This window comes from Protopterus annectens, chromosome 1.part1 (genome assembly GCF_019279795.1).
Source record: "Protopterus annectens isolate FY-2018-M chromosome 1.part1, PAN1.0, whole genome shotgun sequence".
Lineage (NCBI taxonomy): Eukaryota > Metazoa > Chordata > Ceratodontiformes > Protopteridae > Protopterus > Protopterus annectens.
In genome coordinates this window covers 520,821,294-520,841,729 of record NC_056726.1, presented here as the reverse complement: position 1 = coordinate 520,841,729, position 20,436 = coordinate 520,821,294, and the positions used below count along the sequence as shown (strand labels likewise).

At 37.0% G+C, this 20,436-nt stretch overlaps 1 protein-coding gene across 1 annotated transcript in view; it reads left to right on the top strand.

The window, feature by feature from the left end:
* MAP3K5 (mitogen-activated protein kinase kinase kinase 5) overlaps positions 1-20,436 on the top strand; it is a 2,923,819-nt gene that overhangs the window by 2,456,978 nt on the left and 446,405 nt on the right. Inside the window, exon 19 of the mRNA XM_044087116.1 lies at positions 17,927-18,084. Within this exon, the coding sequence (XP_043943051.1) occupies positions 17,927-18,084 (158 nt within the window). The remainder of the gene's footprint in view (positions 1-17,926; positions 18,085-20,436) is intronic.

Sequence of the window (20,436 nt, the reverse complement as noted above, 5' to 3'; positions counted from 1 at the left end):
TTTGCTCTAGATTGTACTAAAAACATTACCCTTGCTGGCCTTTCAGTGAGGATCCCCTATTCCTTTCTCTTTGTCTATACTGTGATATCACTGCTTGATAAGGAACTAAATCTATAGCCTGCAGTCTAAATGTGTTCTTGGTCTTTTCCCATTCTGTTACATTTGTCTCTCTAATTATTTGCTTCTAGTACCTTATATTTCTTTGCCAGTTTTCTCCAGTAAATTCCAGCCCTCTCTTGCCCATTGCCTGTACCCCTAATTGCGTCATCACTATTGGCAGAATCTCCTTTCTCCATTCTTGTGTTGGCTTAGCTTTTTGAATATGTCTGATACTTTATAAATATAATATATTGTATGATTATTGTTATTCTTCTTAAGGATCTTCATCCAAAATCCCAGTCTTTCCTTATTTCTTGTGCCCCCCCCCCGTTTCATCATCATCCATTGCTACTTTGAATTATAGCTTACTGCATATTTTATGTATAGGAGCCTTAACAGTGTATAGCCCTGAAATACCCCTTTAAATCCGGTAATCCCAAACCTCTTTGATCTATTGGAAGGATCAACTTATCACAAAGGATCAACTTATCACACATGACTCTTGCCCTCTTCCCCTCCCAGATAAAAATCCGTCAACTCTGTGACACTGCCATCCCAGCTGTCTGGAATTTTGTAAATAATCGTATGTCATTTGTGAATATCAACATGATTCATATGGTTGTCTTGCAAATGTAAGAGAACTATATGTTATGTGTATATTACACTACTGGTACAGAAGTGTGTGTTGAACAGGGTTTGTACAGTACTGAGCTTCAAGAATGTAACCACAGCATACCCTTCTGGAACATAAAAGATCAACTTACAAAACTTCAAAAAAAAGTTGAAATTATGTACTTTATGATGTTCTATAAAAGTTAGTTTCAATACAGCAAGCAGACACAATGTCTAGAGCTAGAAGTTTTTCTATTGTCTGAAAAAAAAAGTAATTACTACATTTAAAATGTAAAGTGTTTGATTACTTTATGACTTCCTAGCAGCTACACAGTTCTGAGCACATCTAAGAGATATGTATTTTTAACACAGAGATGTTATGTTTCTATTTAGTCTGGGAACTGAAGTCAGGTGACAGAGTGATGCCATCCAAGCTAACCCAGCAGTAATGTTTGATATTAATTTAAGAACTCTGTCAGAGAGAGACTAGACATATTGTGTTTTGTCTTTGACCTGGAAATATCCATCATTACTATCATCTGCACTTGCCTTGCTAATAGTAAGCAACCAGGGTACAGTCATTTCTTTTAGATATGGATAAGAATATAGTAAAGATTAGTTTAGATGTTTTCTGTATTTATTTGAGACTGTCCTGCAATGTTGTTTTAAATATTTCCTGTGATTTTCAACTCTGAAATAACTGTGTTTGTTTTCTGAGTATTGTCTTGTTCTTTTATTAATTATTATTAAACATATTTAAACCTATCTTTGTGGCTGATATTTGTGAGACATATTTAAACTCTGAGAGTACTTGCATATGTATTTGATGATACTGTACAGGCCACTCCTAAATAGCCTTGCAAGTCTTGGTCAAGACTACCATTTGGATAATAGTAACATTACATAGTAGGATTGGACACCCTTTGTAAGGGCCTTATAGTAGCTAAGTAAGGGTGGCTGGTGGCAGCTGGTACTACCTTATACTCCGGGCAGAAGGGGGCATATCTAGTAAACTTGCCATCCTTCCCCAGGTGTGTGTGTGCGGGTTTGTATATAAATCAAATCTCAAAGTGTGTCTGTGTGTGTCAGCTACTTTGGCAGAGACAAGAAGCACTGTTTGGACAGAGAGGATTCTGAAGGTATTAGCTTGGCCACTTGGCTGAGATCTCAACCCTATAGCTGTGCCAGTGGGGGGGGGGTTATTGGGGATCTGGAGAGAGAGGGAGAAACCAGCCCCAGACTGACTGATCTCTGTGTGCTCTTAAGGGAAATTGCACTTTACTGTGTGTGTACTTGTCATCCTCCCATTGTGTACATCCTTTACTGTTGCCAGTGGTGAGGATTGAGGCTCCTTGGTTACTGGGCCAGTGCAGGGGCATCACAAACTCTTTATCAATTGCTATCTGCAGCTGCTCCTCTGGTTGATAAGGAGTTCCATTTTTTGATGCACAGTAAGCAGTGCATCACCTGCAAGACATTTGGATTTACATATTGTAAGCAACATTTTTTCACCTGACCAAAATGCTCAGTTTGGTGAATAGGGGTGTATGAGAGATACTAGGTTCGGACATATTTCAGGTTTATTAAGAACCTTGTTAATTACTTGCAGCTTAGAATAAGTAACAACATGTAAGAGTTCAAGCCAATTTTTTTTTAAGGCTCAAAAATGGTGAGGTGCATGGAGCATGTTTATGACGAATATTGCTCTTTTGTCATAGCATTGCTGAAGTTTGTTGGTTATAGAAGAGCTTACGTTTGCTAAAATTAGAGGGGTATACAAGAGATTTAGGAGTAGGAAAGTAGTGGCAATGCTAGTACTGGCTGTTTCTGTGAGGAAGTTACTCCATGCAGTTTAGTGAGCATCACAAGTTCAGTTTTGTTTTATATGTTTATTTACATTTGAAGTTGTACAGAAATGCTGTTTTTGGTTAGTTGTTTTGGAATGAATAACATTCATTTGGTTTTATTGGAGCTGTGGAGTAATTGTGAGGTGTCAAGCCAGGTTTATAAGAAAGAGAAGGATTGTTGAATTATCTGATGCAGGCTAGGTAGAGTTTTTGCTGAGATTAATGTAGAGTCAACTATATGCTGTACTACAGTGACTTGAATGGAAGCAGTGTGTGTAGGTCATTTATGAAAATATTGAACTCTAGGTGACACCAAGGGTTAAAGAGAGGAAGGAGTAGTAGTTGTTTCCCATTTCATAGCCTGCTGTCTGTTAAGTAACTATGAAACCAATTAAGCACAGAGTCTGAGGCCAAATAGTGAAAGTAAATAGCAATAGCACATAGTCGACAGTAATGCAATGTTACACAAATAACACCGCTAACAAAGCGTTCACTGTTATACAGTAAAACAGACATAAGACAAATACATAATATAAACTGTATTAATGTAGAATATGAAATACTAAAGAAAATAAATTGCAGACATATTGCTGGTATATTTACAAATAGACTGTGAAGTTGAGTGAAGTATTTAATGTATGTATGTTAGAGAATTACTGTTTGTCTCTGAAATATTTGCATTCACTTTATTTAAAAAGTTGTTGCTTTAATTTTGGTTTAAAGCATAAGTAGGTTCTTCATTCAGAATTTTACCAGGTACATGGTTCCAGCAAGCTGGACCTGTTTTAGCAAAAGCTGTCTCTCTAATCACCGAACCATAAGATGGGTCTGTATACTAATATTGCATTGTGGTGTGTGTGTGTGTGTGTGTGTGTGTGTGTGTGTGTGTGTGTGTGTGTGTGTGTGCGCGCGCGCGCGCTCGAACACATTTCTTTTATTATTTTGAAGATAAAGGCAGCCAAGTAAAGATTACTCCTTCTTGGCAGTAACTAGATGTCATTGAGCCTTCTGCAGAAGCAGGCAGTGATGAGTATATCAGTGCATTTTCTGCTGTTACTCTTATCACTTCAGTGGGAGAGAACATTTGAGACCTTTAACATAGTGTTACCCAGTGCAAGGTATTTTTGTACCACTGTTTCTATGTAAATTGTAAATCATATTGTTCGAGTCTCAGTTAGAGCGTCTTCTGTGTGGCGACGTGCGTGAATGGGCATTCCTTCGTTGAAAGTTGTGCGTTAGGCCCGGCAAGCCAGTACGTAAAAATCTACTGCCAATCATTAGCGGATGGGAGTTCCGCTGTGGTGACCCCTAACCCGGAAGAGCCGAAAGACACAAACAAACATTGTGTAGTCTGTGATAATTGGTTACTTGTGGAATGATATTGCTTAAAGTTTTTTTTGAGGAGCAATGTTGTAGCTTTAGGCAACTTGTTTTAGGGGTAGCCCGTACCATTACCGCAGCCTTTTTAAGAGGTTATGGATGGTTTGTTTTTGTTGTGACTTATCTGAATGTAATGAGAAGAATCATGGCCTCAAGCTAAATGCCAAAAAGTGCATAGTCATCCCATTTGGAAAAAACAAAGTACCCGTGAACTACCACATAGGTGGTAGTCCCCCAAATACAGAAAATGTAATAAGGGATCTGGGGACCCAAGTAGACAGTAATCTCTCGTTTGATAATCATATTGCCAAGGTGGTTAGAAAATCCTTCTATGTGGCCCACCTAAAACAAAAGTGTTCGCATCTAGAACAAAAGAGGTTATTGTGCTCATCACTCATTAGACCCTTCATAGAATACAATGCCCCCATTTGGGATGTAACTTGCAAGACACCTGCAACAGCTGGAAAGACCACAAAAGTACCTCACCAAGAGGATTACTGACCTCAAACAGATGCCCTATGCAGCCCGACTCAAGAAACTAGAGCTGTACTCGGTTGCATATCGCTTACTCAGAGGTGATCTCTGCCTGACATACAAGGCCATGTCCAACCCAGAATTGATGGACATGCTCCACCTAAAAAAAGAAAACAAATCCCGGAGAGCCACACGCTCTAGAGATATAAACCTCACCATAATGATAAATAGGACATGCTGGAGGGATAGATTCCTGTTCCAGAGACTCCCCATGCTTTCTAACAGGACTCCAATATACATCAGGCAGAGTCCCTCACTAACACTCAAGAGAAACCTTGATGGGTGGATGGGAAACAGAAAATTTACCCCGGGGATCACTGCAGTGTCTCTGCTGGACAGTGGCACAGGGAACTAATGGCTCTGCTGGACAGAGGCACAGGGAACTAATCTAAGGGGGTGGCGAAAGCCAACACATTCTGGCTAGGCTTATAAATGCCCTTGGGCAGATAGCCTAGTACTTCCCTATGAACCTATGTCATCTCGTATAACATAATGGGTAGAGAGAAATGGTCAAGTTTAAGATCATCCATAAAGATTAATGAGCATGGTCCCAAAACAGTTATGTGATATACCACAAGACAGAGTTCCAGAATTAGAAGAATCTACCCATGTCTGGTAGATTCCGTTTGTTCTTAATCCATGAAACTTCCTTGAATGAAAGCTTAGTTTTTCCAGTTTGGCAAGATGTAGTGAGTGGGGAGTCATATCCGAAGCCTTTGCCATGTGTACAGATACCTACCTCTGCAGTGTAAAAAAATTATTTTCATGCGGTCTTGTAAAGCCTTTGTAACAAAATATAACAATGTGGCTTTACTAAAACACACATAAAAATGTGGTGTGCACTTGAAGAGATTCCATAGCTGGCTATATGTTCAAATAACTGATTGTAGACTTGTCTCCCGAATATTTGAATGATGGTGTATAAATATGCTTTGGGTCTTAAATCATGTGGGGATGAAGGTGAGAAGGCTTTGATAGTAGAATGATTGTTGTGTGCTTAAAACTAGTAAGAACAATTCCTTTGGGAGGAGAGAGACTTAATAGGTACTATAATGATATGGACAGTAACAAGGCTGGCATTCTTAAAATGCAGAGGATGGACACTAAAGTTGGCAGTAGATTTTTATCCAGATTTTCTAAAAGTCTATGAACTCTTTTTCCCTGAACCTCTTTGAAGTAGAATATTGGGCTGAGGCTAGCTACAGTGTTTTTAAGATCAGCCCTGTAATCATTATTCTGATGAAAAACCAAATCCCTTTTATACATCTGTACACAACCAAAAACCAATAAAAAAGCATCAATTAAATTTGAATGCACAAATCAACATGCATCTTTGGGCTCATTAATATTTATAAATCTGGTTTCTTTTCATATTAATTCCTTATAATACATAAAATAAACAAATAAATACTTATCAAATTACCTTTTCTTAAATAATTCTAAAAGCCTTAAATATATATATATATATATATATATATATATATATATATATATATATATATATATATATATTTTCTAAAATTTTAAAATACATTTTCATGTAAAAAAGAAGAGCTTAAAATAAATCACTTTTATAAAAAGCTTCATGTTAATGAAGAAACACTTAGTAATGCAACTCCGCCATCTATTGATGAAATACTATATTGCACTTAAATTCATAGCTTAGCTGCCTTTAATTTCAATAGAGGTAATATAGACACATATTCATTTAAACCTGGGTATTTACTTGCTTCCAGTGTCACTTGCCACCATAATTCTTTATACCCTATAGTGTCTTCCCAGGGGCCCCCTCTAATACCACTTTTTATATGCTCTACTACAAAAAAGTGGAATTTACTTTCTTTACATACCTTTGAATGCTTGTACAAAGCATTTGTTTCTTTCTGTTTTATTATATCATAGGTATGTTCATAAACTCTTCTTTTTAGGGTTCTCTCTATCTTACCTACATAAAAGGACCCACACTTATCACAGGTGGCAAGATGCACTAAACCCTTGGTTTCACAATTATATAATCCTTTACTAATAATCCATCTATCTCTATTTTCTATGTATATTTTCTCCTTATTAGCCATGTAACCACATTGATTGCACTTTCCACAAGTATATGTACCTCTCTTTTTGGTACCATTAATTCCATTAGTTGTGCTATAATCCGTCTTCTTATGTTCCAAACATTCTTTTATATTATTAGGATTTCTGTATACTACCTTAGGCATGCCCATAGGTAATCCCTGTAGGTCAGTAAGTGCCATAAACCTTTCCCATTCCTTATAAAAAATTGACCTAGTGTTATAGTTTAAGGCATTATGCTCCAAAATAAGGGCATGCTGATATTCTCCATTGGTATTAGAGGCTTTCTCTTTTATTCTTTGATTCACATTATTTACTTTTATTCCTAAAATAGGTTGGAATTTATCTAGTCTACCTCTTTCTACCTCTGACCTTATATTAGTAATAAAATCCCTATTATATCCCCTATCTAAAAACATCCTTTCCAAAAATCACATTCCAACTTAAAATCCTTAGAATTACTTGTCATTCTGGACCCCCTCACAAATTGACCTTTTACTATATTTTTCTTGCAGTGTGCTGGATGTGCACTATTATAGTGTAGATAGGAGTTACAATAAGTTGGTTTCCTATATACTTTAGATACAAAGGAATTATTGCATTTTTATATTTCTATATCCAGAAATTGTAAACTAAATTCCGAAACATTATAAGTGAATCTCAGAAAGTCAGAAGTCGCATTAATATATTTAATAAATTCCTTTAATTTCTCTCTTCCCCCCTGTCCAAAAGATTACTATATCATCCAGGAACCTCTTGTAAAGGTTCCAGCAAGAATTAAAACTAGAATTAAGTACATGTGTTTCTTCCCAGTTAGCCAAGACTAAGTTTGCAAATGTAGGTGCACAGGCTGCCCCCATAGCAACACCTTGCATTTGTTGGAAGAATTCCCCATTAAATAGTAAAAAATTATTTTTAAGAACCATATCCATTAAGCCTGTGCACGCTACTTTGTCTTTATGACTTAATATTCTGTCTTGGAACACTTCCTCTTCAAACATTTCCATACCTTCAAAACAGGGGATGGATGAGAAAAGATCCACAATATCTATTGTCACAAATAAAATATCTTCAGTATACATTTCTGAATTAACTACCCTTAAAAAGTCCCATGAATCTTTTAAAATAACTGTCTTGTTAATCCTTATATGTTTAGTTTTACTGTCTATAAATTTAGCTAATGGAAGTGTCTTAGAACCATCTGCTGATACAATAGGTCTCAGCGGGGGGTCTGTTACATTCTTATGCACCTTAGGGATACCATAAATTACTGGTATCTTGGGTTTATCCACCCTAAGATAAGTTAAGCTACTTCCATCAATAAATCCCCTCATTGTACATAGCTTCTAATTCCATATCAATTCTTTTGTAAGCTACAAAAATTTCATTTTTAGATACTGCAGTATATTAATTTCATCTCTAAGAATTTGATTCATTTTACCTTCATATATTATAGTATCCATTATAGCACCCCCACCTTTATCTGGTTTCATTATTCTAACATTAAAATTATCTTTTAATTCATTTAACACTTTATATTCTCCTTTAATAAGATTCATATTAAATCTAGTTCTTTTATACGCCTTTCTTATTTCAGTTTCCATGACACTTTCTAAATTTTTAAGTTGAGGGTGCATAGGGGGGTTAAATGTCGATGGTTTTACCAACATTTGATTAGAACCCACCTTATTCTGTATGTCATTCTTACTAAATATTAAATTTAAATTAATTTTCCTTAAAAATAATTTTAAATCCAAGAGTGTAGAGGTCAAGTCGCCTTTGACTTGGGGAATAAATTTAAACCATTTTCCTAACAAACTAAAATGTTCCTTTTCAAGTACCACATTACTATAGTTATAGATAGTAAAGCCATTAAAAGTATTAATAACCCCTTATTCACATCTATCCTTTTCATATATATTATTATTATTAATCTCTGGGTCAGGGGTACATCCAATTAATATCTCCCCTTCCCCCTTCTCCCCCCTCTCATAGGAAAATTTTCATTTTGAGGCCTATGAAACGTCAAAGGCCTGTATTCCCTATCTAATGGGGGAATTCCCCATCATATTCATCATCCTTGCTTCCTTCTCCTCTTAGGTCAGGCTCCATTTCCTGTCCATGTATATAATTTCTTTTACTATTCTTATTATAATTGTTGTTTCTATTATATGTATATGTATAAGTGGAAGGCTTAGGGTAACTCGCATTATTTTCATAATCTTGCAAATCACGTTTTAATTTTTCCATTTTCCTATTAATCAATCCTTGACATGTGTCATCTATTTCACCCCTTATCTTATAATATTTCTCTCTCTTATATGATACCAAAGAATAAATCTTCCTTAATAAACCCTTCTAATTCGTTAATGTCTTTTTGCAAAGTTGATAAAATCCTGTTATTTTCTTTTATAATTAATTTTAAAATATCTAAACCACTTTTATTAAAAACTTCTAGTAATTCTTTATGAAAAACTGAGCCAAGTTGCACATTATTGGGAAATGTATAAATTCTTAGCCCTTTAGGAACAATGTTCCTACTGATGCATTCAGTTAAATAAGCATTCTCAATTAAAAGCGATCTATATTTGAACATACTTTTAGACATATTGTCCAACATTTTATTAAAAGAGTCTCCATTTTTAAACCCTTTCGGGTTAAAATTGTCCAGTTTAAAACAAAAACTTTTATTCAACCAGTCATTTGTTTCCACAGGTCTAACAGAAGGGACAGTACCTGTATTGTCACGACCCAAGTTCTGTATATTAGTGCCGACACCTTCTAATCTATTATCCACTGAGTTACCATCTAAAAACACTCTCGGTGTAACTCCAGCAGGGAAGACACTATAGGGTATAAAGAATTATGGTGGCAAGTGACACTGGAAGCAAGTAAATACCCAGGTTTAAATGAATATGTGTCATATTACCTCTGTTGAAATTAAAGGCAGCTAAGCTATGAATTTAAGTGCAATATAGTATTTCATCAATAGATGGTGGTGTTGCATTACTTAATGTTTCTTCATTAACATGAAGCTTTTTATAAAAGTGATTTATTTTAAGCCCTTCTTTTTTACATGAAAAATTATTTTAAAATTTTAGGAAAAAAAAAAAATATATATATATATATATATATATATATATATATATATATATATATTTTTTTTTTTTTAAGGCTTTTAGAATTATTTAAGAAATGGTAATTTGATAAGTATTTATTTGTTTATTTTATTTTATGTATTATAAGGAATTAATATGAAAAGAAACCAGATTTATAAATATTAATGAGCCCAAAGATGCATGTTGATTTGTGCATTCAAATTTAATTGATGCTTTTTTATTGGTTTTTAGTTGTGTACAGATGTATAAAAGGGATTTGGTTTATTAGAATTCACATCTGATGAAGTCCAGTGGATAGGACAAAAATGCATGTAATTTTGGAAGAGCGTTAATGTACAGTGTTTTTTCGGTTTTATTTTGATATTAAAGCTGCAATTACTTCACTTTACGGAGGTCTCTTTTCCTGGGATTGCACTCCTTGTTGTGTTCTTGGTTTATTTGGTGGAGAGCTGTCCGCACATTTTGTGATTCTGATGAAAAAGACTGAGCTACTGTGTGACTGCTAATATTTGATCAATTAAAGGTTATTTGTTCCTTATATCCATTTGCAAAGGTGTTACTTGCATTTTCGTATGACTGTGTTGGGCATTTATTTGACCAGTTAATTTTTTATGACTTTATGAATCTGCTTTGGCTAGAAAGCAAGAAGCATTTGCTTGTCTCTGAGATTGAGGGATTATTGTAGTATTACTCCTTGTTTGGTAAATTTTGATAGATTTAGAAGAACCTCAAGTAAATTGATATTGAGAGCATCTTCCTTCCACATATCTTGAAAGCCGTGTTCTTGTATTTCATTAGTGTTTAAAGTTTAATGTTAGTTATGGACACATTGTGCCCTCAGCCATCTTGGGCTGGAGGGAGGACAGAATATAGGCAAATGCTAGATCAGGATTGCTCTTGTGGTAAAGAAATGTGCATTATTGATGTAAGTGCAGTAGGTGGATTGCAGACCCCCATCTAGCCATAGGTGTGTGCGTGTATGTGCGTGCTTGTGTATGTATGGTGTGGAAGAACATCTGCATTAGGGCAGTATCATCAGATGATTGTCACTGTCAAAGTGACACCCCAACCCCTTGTGAAAAAAATGGAGAAAAGGGGGGGTTGAGGATGAATGTATGAATATGATGATGTTGATCTGTTTTCTTACATTCTGAAATAGGACTGTGTCCATCAAGCTGAGGTGGTGCCTTGATGATCTTGAGTGTCCATTTTGTTTGAAGATGGCAATGGTTACTGCTACAGATTGGTAGTACAAATATAGTAGTACAGCATATTGTTTGGTACTAGGCCAGTTAATCAGTCATTGCCTGTGATAAGTTTTTTTCTGAAGCATTGATTAGTTGATCCAGGCCATTTAAGGTAAGATATTTGATTGGTTGTAAATGTACTAGTCCAGCTTCATTTTAGTTGAAGTCTTGTAGCAGGCTAGTATGATGATGATATTGTCTAGTCTGTTGAAAACATGTTTTTTAGTGTTTGATCTAATAAATGCTGAGGGAAGAGGACGAATGTGAGGTTTAGCTAAGTGAAAGTCTGTGTATATACCCAGAAGTTAATGTAATGTAATCTAATAAGCATCATCCCTTATAGCATTGTTAGCTGTAACCTGAAGGATGTCAGAGTTTAATGCATTGTAGTACCCCTCTGCCTATTTGAAGAGGAAAGTATCTGCTAAAAATTGGGCTTCGTGTGGCATATCTGTTAGTAGTTCAAGAGCTGTTTGTACTGGATTACTTAAACTGTACATTTTATAACTTTAATTATACAGTGACCCCCCATTAATATTCCAAACTGTGCACGCTGATTGACCAGCATGCCCATTGTAAATCCCACAATATACCAATGGGGAAAATGGTCCGGTTGCCCAAACTTTTTTCCATTGGTATAAGGTGTCCAAAACTTTTTTTTAATAATAAAAAAAAACGGAGGAACGGAGACTTTCTTTTCTCCGTTGCTTCCATTTCAAAGCATTGAAGTACTGGGTATGCATGGGAACGCAAGTCCCATATGCATGCATAGTACATCAACACAAGAAAGCAGATTGACTCTCTTCAAGAGGAATCTTGATGAGTGGATGGGAGATCGTAGGTTTACCCCGGGTATCACTTCTGTGTCACTGTTAGACAGAGGCACAGTATACTAACCTCGAAAAAGGGCATAGCAAAATAAATTTAAAATGGGTGGCGAAAGCCAAACACATTCTGGCTAGGCTTATAAATGCCCTAGGGCAGATAGCCTAGTATGAACCTTTGAACCACCAGCGGCGGAAGAACAGTAATGTGCCATTATACAAAGACATTATTTAAGAAAAGTAAGTATTTTTTTTTCTTAAATAATGTCATTGTATAATAGCAATAACCGACTCTGTGGTTGTGGTATATTGAAGATTTACCCACTGTTGGCTTTATTTAATCACTCGGGCTTCACCCTCATGATTAAACCACACCCAACCGTGGATAAATCTTCAATATACCACACCACATTGTCGGCTATTGCTTGATTAAATAATCCATAAAGTAAAGTTATTTATTGCTGTTTTACTTGACTCATTTATCCTTCCAGCTGTTCCCCAGTTACCACATCTGCATCCCCCTTGATCTCCTTTTACAGGTTACCAAACTTAACCATATCGTCGAGTGAGTCCCCTGACTAGTCAGGGCAGTGGCCTTGCAGTACTATTTGTAGTGACTGAGGAATGCTGGATTCTGTGAGGATCATATGGAGAGATTAAAAAATGCTGCACTAAGGAGGCTTTATGTGAACAGAGCTGGTCATAATTCCTGAGGGGAGTGGCATTTGTAATGAGACATACCTCCAACTCCTCCTCTTAGGTAGGCCACCTGTTGGGCTTCTGGTGTCCATCAGTGATTCCACAGTCAACAGTTTCCCCTAACCCTCCCCTTTGGATAGGACAGCTGACACCCGGCTGCTTCATCCTACCCAACATGGCTGATCATTCCAACACTCCAAGCCTGTTCCTAAACTCTGGTTGCTGACAGCGCAGATGGTCCCATTGTGTCTGTGCCTTTGAGATAGCTTTATTTTGTCTATCTTCTTAGAATCAGTTGCATACCGTACCACTGCTGGGCAGTTTTTGTGTTGAACAGATTTGCTTCTTAATGTTATTTATCACCTTTCTAGGTGAGAGATGCTGTTTTAATGATGTGGCACATGTTGCATCATTTTTTGCTTTGAAGGAACAGGGTGCAGTGTTCAGAGCATACAGGAGATGAGGTAAAACGTTGGGGATGCTGTGATATGAATGTGTTACCCAAGTGTTTTGCTTCACTGTAGCTGCTGAAACACATATTGGGACTGGCGATGTCCAAATGAAAACCTCACAGTTTCATGCACAGAAGTCCAGATCTCACCTTGTTGAGTCACTGTTAAGCTGTATTGCCAGATTCCACTCTCCAGTCAATTTTCCAGGTAATAAGGGGGCTCCATGTTTGCTGATGCTTGTGGGAGAACTGATAAAACTCAGTCCAGGTGAAGAAAAGCAAATAAATTATTGGCAAACAGAAGTGTATTATTCATTGAATTACCATACCTGTAAAAATAGTATTACTTTTTTATCTGTAGCCAGATTCAGATTTTTTTATTTTGTCATAACCATTGTTAAAGAAGTAAATGAATGAACTTTATCATGTGCTATTCAAAAATGTTATAAACCTTCAAATTATGTAGAACCAAGTAGTCTGAGTAGGTGACAATATTCTTGTGTGTATACATTCACCTGGAAAATTTCAGTAAACTACCAGCTTATAGAGTAATATTAAATGTTTATTTAATTTAGTTAAGTTGTCCTACACTTATCACCTTGCCACCCCCCCCCCTCATCTGACACCACTTCCACACATCAGACTCAATCAGCATTAACCAATCATTCACAGGACCCAGCCCTATTACTCAAACTCTCTCAAGTCTCTCACTATATGCTAATTATAAACACCCCAACTCTAGTTTAAACAAGCATTACTCAAGTACCACTACAATGCCTCCACATACTTTTAACAAATCTTCAAACTCTAATCCTATTTACTGCCTAATACCTCCACTTATAATTCTCTATCTTCTCACAGCCTTTAAATACCAACACCTCATTGGCACCCACTACACTAGAACCAAAACCAGTACTACTAATAAGCCACATAATTCTAACCAACCACTACCCCACCTCTCATCAAACTCTTCTAATGCAAAAACTCAGCATCCCATTCGTGCTTCATATATTAATCCTAGAACTAAATACTACCACAAACTCTTATTAAAACTCCAGAAACTTGCTATTTGATTACTACCTAACCTCATAGTTAGTGGATGGTGACATCCACCCTAACCCAGGCCCAACCCCACCTGTTGCTATCAGCCGCACAAATAACACCCATACAAGCCTGCGAAACTCAAATAATGCTCCCCAACTCACTCCTAGTGTGTCACCTAAGCATTAAAAGTATAAACAAGAAAATTCACTACTTACATGCCCTCCTGGATGCCCACTCCCCTGACATACTATTCCTTACCGAGACCGGGCTCAAGCCTACTACCATTGATTATGAGATTATACCCCAGGGTACAATATATTAAGACTTGATTGCATCTCTAAGAAAGGAGAGGAGATAGCCATCTTGTATAAATCCACTCTGGAAGTATCCAAAACTAGTACTCCAAATGCCTTGTTTACTAACAATGCAGAAATACTCGTCACAAAGGTCCAACTCAACAAACGCAAATCTATAAACATTGCGTGTATCTATATTCCCCTAGGTGACGACACAAATACCTTGGAGGGTATCCTCCAATGGCTCTCCACTAACTGCCCCCAGGAAACTGTTATTCTCGGGGATGTTAATATCGATTGGAATACTTGCTCTTCAGACTTCCCCTCCACCCATATAAATTTTCATGGTTTCTCTCAGATATCATCTTCCCCAACCAGAATCAATAAGCCTAACAAAAAATATCCTAGACTGGATATTAATAAACAACCTACCCCAGATATATAAAACAGGCACCCTACCTGAGGACTTTAGTGATCACTTCCTGACCTATATAATCAGAAAAAGAAATGACATCCCTCAACAATCTTCCTTTAAAAGCATTAGAAATTGTAAGAACTTTATTCAGACTAAATTTCAGAATGAACTTAACACACGTGACTGGTCCAACCTATGGCTACTTCCATTAGATGAAGCGGCCTCATACTTTAACTCTACATTTCTTTGCTATCCTGGATAACCATGCTCCCCCATGCGCTATCAGAACCAATAACAAAGTAGCAGTGCTACAATGATACAAGGCAAAAAATTATTAGCAGAAACAAAGCGTGGACCTCCTGGAGAACCACTAAATCCCCAAAAGACCACCTTATATATATATATATATATATAAACAGCTGAGAAATGATACAAAGAAGTCTGTTATGCTAGACAAAAATAATTACTACTGTAATTTGCAAGAAAAGCACCAAAATCAACCACAAAAATTCTGGTCAGGCATAAACAAACTTCTCCACCCAAGCCAATCAACTACCCCTACCCCCTTAACTACCCTCCAACAACCTCCTAAAATTGTTGCTAACACCTTTAACACTTTCTTTACAGAAACTGTGCAATCCCTAGCCAGTAAGCTATCTCTCTATACCCCAAGTACCACCAACCCCACACCTGATAATAAGATCCCCTTTAAGCTTGATCCAGTACCAACATCTTTTAAGTCCCTACTTAAAAAACTGAAACCTACCACCCTTTCAGCAGACCTACTACCTGCAGAATATCTCCAAAAAGCCGCTAATGAAATAGCATACCCCATATCAATTTTAATCGATAGAACTATCCATGAAGCCTATATCCCCCACATCTGGAAAATCTCCCACATTGTTCCCCTTCATAAAGGAGGAGATTCCACTGAAATTTCAAATTATAGGCCTATAGCCATTCTGTCTCCCTTGGATAAAATAATGGAAAAATGTATCCACAAGCAATTTCTTGCCCATCTGAATCAAAACACTCTCCTAGCCCCCTCCCAGCACGGATTTAGACCTTGTCATAGTACAACCTCAGCCCTTCTCTCCTTCTCCCATACAATAAATCAAAACTGTAATGACAACAAGTTCTCCTCAGCCCTCTTCCTTGACCTATCCAAGGCATTTGATATGGTAAATCACCAGCTACTCTTAAACACATTAAAATCACTCTCCATAGATAACCTAGCAATTACCTGATTTCATTCTTACCTAACTGACAGACAACAAGCTGTACTATGGAAGAATAACCTATCGTCCCTTTTCCCAGTCACACTAGGAGTCCCACAGGGATCTATATTAAGTCCCCTCCTAGTCTCCATATTCATTAATGACCTGTACAAAGTCATCCCTAATGCAACTTGTATTCAGTATGCAGAAGACCAACCCTAATCTGCTCTGCCACCTCCCCCACAGATTTACAATCCTTGTCTCAAATCTCTTTCAACAAGTAGAGAACTGGCTCACTGGTCGCCAACTACTATTAAACCCAAATAAAACCAAACTATTACTCTTCTCCCCCACTCGCAAGGTCCCCTCACCACCTCTCACCATAATATCTAAAAATGGTACCATAATTTCCCCAGAACCTAGTACTAAACTACTGGGGGTGATCATCGACAACCTCAAGTTTGATGCTCACGTAGACAAAACTATTAAAACAGTTAATAAAAAATTAGGCTCTTTATACAGGATTAAACCATTCCTAACCCCATCTGCTAGAACTGTTATTGCCCGTAGACATCTGCTATCAGCCTTTCTTTATGCCTCACCCATCTTCGTAAACCTAAGCAAATCAAACCTCAATGCTTACAATAACATTGCCAGATTTGCCACAGGATCAGCTTATAGAACCCATCACTGCATTAACCTTTAATCGTTAGACTGGCTTGAACTACCCTATCAACTGCAGTATAACCAACTAATAGTTGTCACAAAATCCTCAACCAACCAGACAGTACACCCATACTGAAAAATATTATTACACCCTACAGTAACCTAAAATCCCTTCGCTCTTCAAAAAAATTGCTAGTGCAAACTGTTAAAGCCAACAATTCAGCTGGTGAATCACTATTTTCCAACTCTGCTGGTAAAAACTGGAACCTACTTCCTGCTGAACTCACCACTGACCCCTCCTTATCCCAATTCAAAATACCCCTTAGGAAATGCCTAAAAATGCAGTGGCTTTGTCCCTGTACAAACCCTCACTCAAACATAAGTCATAGATGAGAACCTCATTACAAGAATAAAACTCAGACTCTCTAACTGTTTAAAATTCTGTGCATCAGTCACCTACTGGAAAGATTTAAAGTTAACACTACACCATGTATGATAACCACCTTAATATATGTGTTTTCCTTTTTCAGATGAAATCTTTAACTATTTCTTTCTCAGCTACTTGCTTCCAACCTTTGCTGTGTGTATGTGAGAATTACATGTACCTGTGTGTACATATCGTTAAACAAATCTCAGTTTTGTGATAACTTACTTTAATCATTTCACTGTATTTTATTTACACTTGTTTTTGTACATTTAGAGCTTTTCTCCTCTGGCCTCCACTGAAAATGGACCTGTATCCAGTCGGACTTTTCCAGTTGACAAATGTAAAAAATAAATAAATAAGTGATAGGACTCCTCTTTGGACACTTTTTCAGTCATGACCATTGATATTAGACAATCACTAAATTAATTTAAATGTATTAAATCAAGCATCATACACATATTTTAGCTAGGCCTTCATCTAGGGAGCATTCATTTAGCCACTTTCGCAGAGAGAAATATATGGTGGCATTAACAGAAGCTGTTACTTGAGCTGAAATGACAGACAATGCCACTCTGAGCAGTTCTTTAGCTGAAGTGACAGACATACCTCTCTGAGCAGTTCTCGGTCCGAACATCCCATATTTGTCAAACCTTTGAAGTGAAAGCAGTTCAGATGGATGTCTCCTGTGCAAGGTGCAACACATTTGATTATTTTCATTATAACAAAAAACAAAATGGGCAGTCAGCATGTAGAAGACAGAAGTACAGATTAGACATGCTTCCTTTGTTAGTATTCTTTAATGTAACCAGCAGTGACTTGAGATTATACAGTTATACTAGTTTCCTGGGTGCAACTGTGATTATTGAAGCTATGCACACATTTAAAAATCAAGGGATTTGGTTTATGGGAATACTATTAGCAGTAAGAGGCACATACATCCAAACTATGCATTAAATGATGATTATCTTTTTAACAGGAACACTTCAGTACATGGCACCAGAAATAATAGACAAGGGTCCGAGAGGTTATGGAAAACCTGCTGATATCTGGTCACTGGGATGTACCATCATTGAAATGGCTACAGGAAAACCTCCTTTTTATGAACTTGGAGAACCCCAAGCTGCCATGTTCAAGGTAGGTGGTATGCAGAATGTCTTCATGCAGATAATTTCCTGTTTTCAAGAGAGAATGATTTATCCCAGGATGTAAGCAGCAAAGCATATAGATAGCTGTGGATGATCTTGACTTGAAGTGAGCAAGAGTTACTTGTGGTGCTGTTTTGTGAAAAAGAGTGTTGAGTCTATAGCAGATTGCACCTATCATAAAAGAGAGAGGTTGAAGTAGACAACTAGTAAAATATTAATCGTTACTACACTGGCTGTGAAATGGCTGACTGTAAAGGAATATCTGTTTTGAGGATTAGTATATATGTACAGACAGACATATTTTTTTTTTAACCTGATTATCATCTGGCACTGGGAAACTTGCACCACCATTAGTGCACAAACACAGAGATTCTTGGACTTTGTTAATACAGATGCCCTTAGAACAGTTAGAGTACCCACTTGTGGGAATAATTCCTTTCTAATATGGCAGCATCTTACACTGTCCCCTGCATATCATCATCACATTAGGTCTTCCCTTAAAGCAGTGTGCTTCAAAATAAAAGTGAAACCAGAGATACATTTCATCCAAGGTACATTTAGAAATTTCGTTGAGATAAACTACGTACTCCTATGTGATACATCACCAAACCCAGTTATCTTCACTAAATATGCAGAAGAAATGTACAGCTTCACAGTATACCAGCATGTAAACAGCTGCACACAGGAACAAGTGCAGGGCAAATCCCAGAAACAAACCCACATGGTGGAAAGATAACATCAACAAGCTTTATAATAAAAGGAAAAGAATTTTGACCAAAAGAAAGGAGTAATTCCCAGAATGTCTGAACCCTTGTCACTGAAATAAACAAAACAGCTCAGGACCTTAGTAAAATTCACCAAAGCCAATTTGAGGCTATAATAGCTACCCAAACCAAAGACAATCACAAGGTATTTTTTTAGTTGTGTTCATAATCCCAAAGGTAGAACACCACAGTGTGCTGAGCTGATTGTGAATGATGTTAACTACACTGAACGTGAAGCTATAGTGAACCTACTGTGGCTGATAAATTTAGCTTTAACTTCACCCCTCTCTCTCCTCCATTTGTCCCTCAAGATGTACCTGAAACTGTCTTACCTCCAGCTGTCACACAAGCCCAAGTCCTAAAACTGCTATCAAAAGGTAAAAATACTGCATTGATGGGTCCTGACAATATCTGTGGATGCATTTTAATTAGCATGAGCGTATTACCTCACCAGCAAAGGTAAAGAAATGGCTTATTTCCTATTATACAACAACCCCCCATTAATATTCAAAAAATGTGCACGCTGATTGGTCAGCATGCACGTTGTAAATCAGAGTTATAGTAATGGAAAAAGGTCCGGTCGCCTGGACTTTTTCCATTACTATAACTCTTTTTTTTTTTTTTGTTTACAGCAACGAAGAACGTAAGATCTCTGTTGCTTTGCACTGTCTTGCTATGTTAAACTCATTTAACATAGCGAGACAGCTTTAAAAAAAGCAACGGACATTCTTCGTTGCTTTTTTTAATGCTGTCTCGCTATGTTAAATGAGTTTAATATAGAATTTAAAAGCAACGGAGATCTTGCTTTCTCCGTTGCTTTTTACAAACTGTTTTGCTATGTTAAATTGGTTTAACATAGCGAGACAGCTTTAAAACCGTTGCTTTTTTTAAAGCTGTCTTGCTATGTTAAACCAATTTAACATAGCGAAACAGTTTATAAAAAGCAACGGAGATCTTGCTTTCTCCGTTGCTTTTGCCCACAGCTCTGATGTACTGCATAGGCATACGCATGCGCAGTACATCAGAACTGCCGCAGAATACCAGACAGCTGCGGAAGGGCAGCAAGGAGGCATTATACAATGCCATTATTTAAGAAAATTAATTATTTTTTTTCTTAAATCATGTCATTGTATAATAGCAATAACCCACACCTGGGTGTGGGTAATGCTGGATTTACCCATGGTTGGCTTTGTTTGGTCACTCGGACTTCACCCTCATGACCAAACCACGCCAACCATGGGTAAATCCAGCATTACCCACACCCAGGCCTGGGTTATTGCTATAGTAACAACTGGAAGTACAGCAATATTAAGTCATTAGCTGTGGATTGCAGAGCATGTAGGTAGTGGCTGTGGGATTCCTAATAAGGTCCCCAAGCTGTCTTATTTAAGGAACATTTGGTAGTAGAATTACGTATTTATTAACTGAATTGCATTTCTTCCTTATTACTTAAGTAAAGAATGGTTGCTTCTAATTATAGAGTAAGAATTAAAATGCAGTGATGGTCTGCTTTTATAATAACTTACAAGTGTGCAAATAAATCATTTTTCCAACCAGGTGATGTTTCCCTTCACAGG